The following is a 6,825-nucleotide window of genomic DNA, read 5'->3' as shown; positions in this document are numbered from 1 at the left end:
CGGGGGGGGGGCCCCCCCAGCCCGGGGGGCCCCACCAGCCCCAGCCGAGCGGTGGGGAGGTTGCGGGAGGGGATCTGGAACTGGCGGGGGTTTCGCCGGCCCAGTCCTGCCCCTGCAGATCCGGCTGTCGGTAAGGAGTTCGACTGGCCAAAGCCTCGGCTGTGGAGAGAGAAACAACCGAGGGTGAGAAACCGGCCTCTGAGAGGGGACGGTGCTGTGGGGGTGGGGGTGATGGGGTGGTTTGGTGCACTCAGACCAGCAGTCAAACATCCTGAGGGTGACTCTGCATCACTGTGAAGCTCTGCACCAGTGCTCACCACCCCATGTCCCATACCAGTGCTCACACCCCATGTCCTGTACCAGGAGCACGCTGCAAACCCACAGCTGCAGTTCCTCGTACGCTCCCCGTTCCCCTCTGCCCTTCTCCAGCACTTAATCCCCCTGGCAGATGTTTCAGCTCACCTTCCTGCCAGCCCTCATCTCTCCTGCCTGTGCAGGCAGCTGTAAACAGGCTTCAGATGACATGGGGACGCTGGAATCCCAAAACTGGATAAATTTACTAGGCAGAAATACGACGGGGTTTCTTTAAACCTTGTCCAAAAAATGCTCTGGCCATTAAACCCCCAAGAGAAGAGCAGGACTGGCTGTGTGCTCCTTCCTCGCCTGCAGCTTGCCAGGAGCAGAAGAAATGCAAAATACAAACAACTCTAAAGCAGCAAGGAAACTGGAGAGCATCTTGGCTGGCCTCAGGAAAGGGACTGGGACCATGTCAAGCCGGCAGCTCTACCTTGTGCTTGGGGACAGCCTGGATGCGCAGCTAAACCGCTGCACTGGTGATGGCCCAGACCAAATGGGTCCATCAAAAACCTCTGCTCCTGTCTATTCTGCTTCTGATCCTGCTGCAAACACTGAAACTGCTTGGTTTTTTTCCATTTTTCCAATTTTTTTCCAAAATGTTTCATCTCATGGCACTGGGGAACACTTTGGTTCTGCACTCCTTCCTTCTGAACTCACATCCCAGCCATCCCAATGCTCCCAGTTACCTCCACACCCCTTTCTTTTTGAGAAAAAAGAACTTGCACGAGACTGCAATAAAATAAGACTTTGCAGAACAAAACAAATGGCTGAAGCTGTTGTTAAAACTGATCTAAAAATATCTCTTCTTGCCATAACCCAAACGCTTTCTAGGATCACCCAAAATCCAGCCTGACCCTGGAAGTGAGCAAACGTGCTGCTGGCAACACATCTCCCCCCAGACTTTCTGACCGCAGTCCCCCAGCTCTGCACCCTCTGCAGGTTTCAAGCCTTTTTTTTGGTCACTTGACAGCTTTTTGGTGAAATTCCAGCGCTGATGTAATGAGCACAGGGGAGGGGCAGGGGCAGAGCCGGCCGTCCAGAGCTGGGGATCTGCTGCACAGCTGGGAAGTGCTGGGTTCAGAGCCAGGGAGATGTGGTGGGAATAGATGGGGTAGGTGCTGACCACACACACAAGGAAACTGACCTGCTGCTTTCCCTTCCCAACCAACGCCTGGGGTTTTATTGCTGAAGCTTTTCCAAACCTTCCTCCTCCTGAAACGTGGCTCTGAACCCAGCAGCATCCATCCCTCCCATCCCCTCGAGATGCTTCTGTTGTCCCCTCCAGCTGCTGCATCCCTCCCTCCCTCCCTCCCTCCCCAAAAGCCGGCGTACCTCCTCTGCTGCCGATAGCCTGACAGCTCCAGGAGGGATTTCCGAGGGAAAGACCGAAAGAGTTTCTGCACCTGCTGTTTCCATGACAGCAGCCGCTTCTTCTGGATCTCTGTAAACGCCTGCCAAAAAAAAACCACAAGGGAGAAAAAGAGGAAACGTGAATATTTTTCTGGATAAAACGAGGAGGGATGTGTATGTGGGTGTGTGTACAGAAAAGCAGCGGGAGCAGGCGGTGGCCTGAGTCGGGCCCCATCGGCAAGTTCAGAGGGAAATCCTGGTTCCTCTTGAGGATTTTGTAGAATCACAGAATTATAGAATGGTTTGGGTTGGAAGGGACATTAAAGATCATCCAGTCCAAGCCCCCTGCCAGCAGCAGGGACACCTTCCACTAGACCAGGTTGCTCAAAGCCTCATCCAGCCTGGCCTTCAACACTTCCAGGGAGGAGCAGCCACAGCTTCTCTGGGCAACCTGGGACACTGTCTCACCACCCTCACACCAAACAATTTCTTCCTCACATCTCAGCTCCATCTCCCCTCTGCCAGTTTCAAGCCATCACCCCTTGTTCTGTCACTCCCTGCCCTTGGCCAAAGTCCCCCCCCAGCCTTCCTGGAGCCCCTTCAGGTACTGGGAGGCCGCTATAAGATCTCCCTGGAGCCTTCTCTTCTCCAGGCTGAACAGCCCCAACTCTCTCAGCCTGTCCTCACAGCAGAGCTGCTCCAGCCCTCGCATGATCCTCGTGGCCTCCCCTGGTCTCGTTCTAACAGGTCCATGTGTTTCATGTGCTGGGGGCTCCAGAACGGGAGGAGTTCATCTCAGCTGGAGAAAATGTTCCAGCAGCGGCACCTGTTCCTGAGAATGACAGCCCAGCTCTGCCCTCGAGGCTGTCAACCCCCCTGGGCACAGTGGGCTTCCCCAAAGCCTCCCTGTGACCCCTCCAGTCCCCAGCCCCACTATGAGGCTCAGCACAGGCACCGGCTCCCCGCCGGGGTGAGAGCGCAGCTCCCGCTGGGTCTGATGGCTGGTCCTTGCTGGGTGGTGACACTTGTCACCTGGATGTGGCTCTAGAAAATGCCACCAGGGTTGGAAAATATTAGGATTTGGAAAGCAGAGCTGCTCCACAGCATCCAGCATCCTCCTTCCTGGGGCTGGGCAAGGCTCGGCTCTGCTCCTAGCACTGACAGACTCTGCGGAAGGTCACCCAGGGTGAGCCCTGTCATCTGCCCAGGCTCCTTGCAAAGGTCACCCATGCAGGGGACAGACCTCCTCCTGAATTGCTCCAGACCTGCAGGCAGGCAGTGTGGGTTACGGGGACACCCACGTCCCCGCCACCGCTAACTTTAGACACCCGACGCCTCCGTGCCGCCACTGGAGAGGAGCAGAGGTCTCCAGAGGACAATTTGGAGGCTAATTAGTGCCTGATTTGATTGCTCTGAACCACTGTCCTGAGGAGACACTCTCTCCCCGTGCTGATTACGCTGGAGTCGATGCAGACACTGGTCCTACAACACAGGCTGGCACCGGTGGGGTGATGATGTGTCACCATGTCCATCCCAGGTGCTGCTGGAAAATGAGCCCTCTGCAGCTCCATGTCTGCCTGGCTTTGCTCTCCAGCCCTGGGCCTCTGCTCCCACCACCCTTGTTCCTTTCTTGGCACCTCTGTTCCCCCAGTGATGCTCTTGCTTGGCTGTCCAGAAAGTCCAGGCACCATTTCCAGGCTCTGATACTGTCCCAGAGGGGAGCAAGCGGGGGCAGACAGGCTCTTCCCCCCAGCCCCTCTCAGCACTGCCTGTGTCTGTGTAAATCCCAGATCATACCCATGGCTCTAAACCCATCTTGCTGCAAACCCAAACAGTGGGTGTCACCAACCACCCTGTACTTCACAGGGCAAAAATGTTGGCTGACACCGCAGGCACTGCCAGCAAAGTGCACTGAAACCCCACCGTGATCAAGAGAGGTGGCCTGGAGCACGGTTCAAAAAATCACTGAATCACAGAATGGTTTGGGTTGGGAGGGAACTTTATAGGTCATCTAGTCCAACCTCCCTGCAGTCAGCATTTTGCCTGGCATCCAACTATTTCACCCCAATTCAAGATGCCCTGTGCTTGGCCCTGCAGAGATGTGTGGATTCAACCTTTGCATGAGCGCGGCTCCGGCACGGGCTTCAGCTACAAGGCAAGGGGCTGCGAGTTGCCTCTCTCCCCTTCCACGTGGCATGCAGCACATTTTGGGGTTTGCAGCCACCAGCCCCCTCCTGAAGAGATTCTTCTGTGCATGACAGCGTATTTTTTATGTAAACAAATAGCTGAGAAACATTTAGAGCCTGCAGCTCCCCTCGATCCCGGCCATATGGGCAAGCGATGAGAAGCAGCTTGTTCTTCCAGGTGCAGCCGGCACGGGTATGAAACGCCGCCGGCCACAGGGGATGCCGGCCATCCCTCCCTGCCATCAGACAGGGAATGTGCCGGAGCCCTGTGGCACAGCCTCAGCCATCCCAAGCCATCACCTGGCAAAGGCAGATCTGCTGGGAGCAGAAACAGATGCCCATGTTGCAAAATCTCAAGACCACACGCTGCGAAACAGGAGGCGGCAACGCCAAGGCATCACTGGGTCTTGTCTGCACGTTCATCCCAGGATTTTTTCTTTCATCCAGATGCTGATCAGATCATCACAAGCTGGATGAATTTCCCAGCTTCAGGTCTTGGCAAATACACAAGCATGGGGAGGGGGAGAGAGCAACATTTCCATGCACCACGTTGGAGCTCCCGTCTGCTCCAGCCCCGTTCTGTCAGAATTACTATTAATACCCCCCAAAAATATTTGTGTTAGAAACCAAAAGGTTTACATCAACAGACACTTTGGAAACAGTTTCTAAGCGATGAGAACAACACTTTTAGATGATCCGAAACGACTCACCTCGTGGATTAGACATTTGTCTATGAGCTGTAAATAGGAACTTATATTCTCTTCGTCGGGTCGGGAAACTAAAAGTTGTGTGCATACTGGAAAAAAAAACAAACAAAAAAAAGAGAAGAGAAATGGGCATGGGGACACCGAGCTGGGGTCCAGGGGGGGGCCAACTAATGCCTTCAACATCCCATTTCCCTTGTCCTATGCGTGAGTCTTCTCATCAGTGAGAAAAAAAACACCCTTCCTCAATTCCTGCCATGATGTCCTATATTTAGGGAGAGATTTTGTTCTCTGTTACGTTGGTTTAAATCCAGAGTGACATCACTGAAGTCACCAAAATTAGACTTGAGCATATCAGAGGCAGAGGATTATTCCCTTTTCCTAGGCAAGAGCTGGTGCTGGGATAGCTCCTGCTCCTACAGCCAAAATCTGTCCCTGTTGCACACCGATTCCCACCTTTCCTGATGGATTTAGCCTCTTTTGGAATTAATTCCATTAAAGCAAGTGGAAATGAGTTCACAGAGAATTAAGTCTCTCCTGTCATAACCCCCAGGCAGGGATGCTTTGCAGTCCAGGAGGACACCTCATCCTGGCAAAGCTTGTGTCATACGTACAAGCTTCGTGCGTGACAGAGACATTTGTCATGGGCTGAATTCATCAGCAGGTTTAAAACGAGGCCATAAATCCACGTTTGTCTGAGCATGCAGTCAATTAGCTGGTGAGAAATATTGCACCAAATTTTTATATAGAAAACATCTCATCAGTTTTTACAAAAAAGGCTTGAAATTGGGACAGGGCTGATATTTCTTTGTGGCATCCCAATGAGTTTCTTTCTGTTCCTGGTCTCCTGTGTGAACCTGTAGACAAGACTCACCTCCCGTCTTCCCCAGGGAGATCTCCCTCCACACAGCCAGCACTGACACCTCAGGTGCCACCAAGAGGGGTTAGGACACATCCAAGTGCACACAAATTTGCTCAGAGAGCTCTGCATATGGCACAGATATGGTCTGTCCCTACCTCACATCGCTCCCGTGCACCTCCCAGTGTGTTAATCCCGATGCAAAGCCTTGTACCAGGCACAGAACAGCGCCTGAGTAGTTGGGATGTCCTGCATCTAAATTGGGGCTTAAAAAAAGGGGCTTGGACTCAGCTGATTTGCACTCAAGATGCCTCAAGTCTGGTCGTGCACCACTGCTACTGCCCTACAAGCAACACAAGTCTGAGGGATGCTGCTGAAAACACCTCTGGATCAGTGGGATGCCCCCAGGGCTCGGAATGGGAAGGGAGAGGATGCTATCTGCCCCTCCCTGGGGCTGGGAGAGGATGTTATCCATCCCTATGTGGGGCAGGGAGTGGATGTCATCCACCCCGATGTGGGGCAGGGAGAGGATGCTATCTGCCCCTGCCCTGGGGCTGGGAGAGGATGTTATCTACCCCTATGTGGGGCAGGGAGAGGATGTTATCCATCCCTACATGGGGCAGACAGAGGATGCTATCTGCCCCTGCCGTGAGGCTGGGAGAGGATGTTATCTACCCCTGCCCTGCGTCAGGGAGAGGGTGTTATCTACCCCTGTGTGGGGCAGGGAGAGGATGCTATCTGCCTCTGCCCTGGGGCAGGGAGAGGATGCTATCCACCTCTGATCTGGGGCAGGAAGCCTGTCCCATCACTGCCCCTCCCAAAAACCCCTGCCCACCTCCCCACCCACACTCTTACCTCTTACCACAGCATGATGAGGCCTCAAAAAAATCAACCCCCACTAAGACTGTGGCTTTTTGGCTGCTGCCAGCCCTGCTACCACACACACCCTGCCCCACCGCAGCTCTCCCCAGCGAGGACACCAATAACCAGCGACAGGAGCTCACCTTTCCCCATCACCCTGGTGAACTGTCCGGGCAGGTCTCCTTCAGGCAAAGGGGCCCCCCCTGACTCGCCCTCACATCCCGGCAAATGGTGCTGCTGCATCCCCCCTGTTGCAGAGTCCTTGCAGTCAGAGCCTTGGCTGTCCGAGCCCATCAGGGAGGAGGGGTGATGCGAGTCTGCGTCCCGGCTGTGCTCCTCCGTGTTGGAGTTTTGGGAAGAGTAGGCTTTGATGGGGGTGAGGATCATTTGGTGTAGTTCCTGCAGCGGGACACGCAAGTTGCCACCTTCCAGGATGTCCTGTGGATTGAAGTGGAGAGAAGAGTGTTTGTCTCTGCAGGGACAACAGGACATGGGCTACGAACCAGAC

At 54.3% G+C, this 6,825-nt stretch overlaps 1 protein-coding gene across 1 annotated transcript in view; it reads right to left on the bottom strand.

The window, feature by feature from the left end:
* LOC104524103 (protein Smaug homolog 1) overlaps nt 1-6,755 on the bottom strand; it is a gene marked incomplete at its 5' end in the record, with an annotated part of 9,626 nt that extends 2,871 nt beyond the window's left edge. Inside the window, 4 exons of the mRNA XM_010166870.1 lie at nt 1-159; nt 1,690-1,808; nt 4,604-4,689; nt 6,461-6,755. The exon at nt 1-159 is cut by the window's left edge and continues 2 nt beyond it. Coding sequence (XP_010165172.1) covers nt 1-159; nt 1,690-1,808; nt 4,604-4,689; nt 6,461-6,755 — 659 coding nt within the window. The remainder of the gene's footprint in view (nt 160-1,689; nt 1,809-4,603; nt 4,690-6,460) is intronic.
* Between the last annotated feature and the right edge of the window lie 70 nt (nt 6,756-6,825).

The sequence above is a fragment of the Antrostomus carolinensis genome, unplaced genomic scaffold (genome assembly GCF_000700745.2).
Source record: "Antrostomus carolinensis isolate BGI_N321 unplaced genomic scaffold, ASM70074v2 scaffold30344, whole genome shotgun sequence".
Classification (NCBI taxonomy): domain Eukaryota; kingdom Metazoa; phylum Chordata; class Aves; order Caprimulgiformes; family Caprimulgidae; genus Antrostomus; species Antrostomus carolinensis.
The sequence above is the reverse complement of the archived record's forward strand: the minus strand, read 5'-3'. Positions and strand labels throughout refer to the sequence as shown.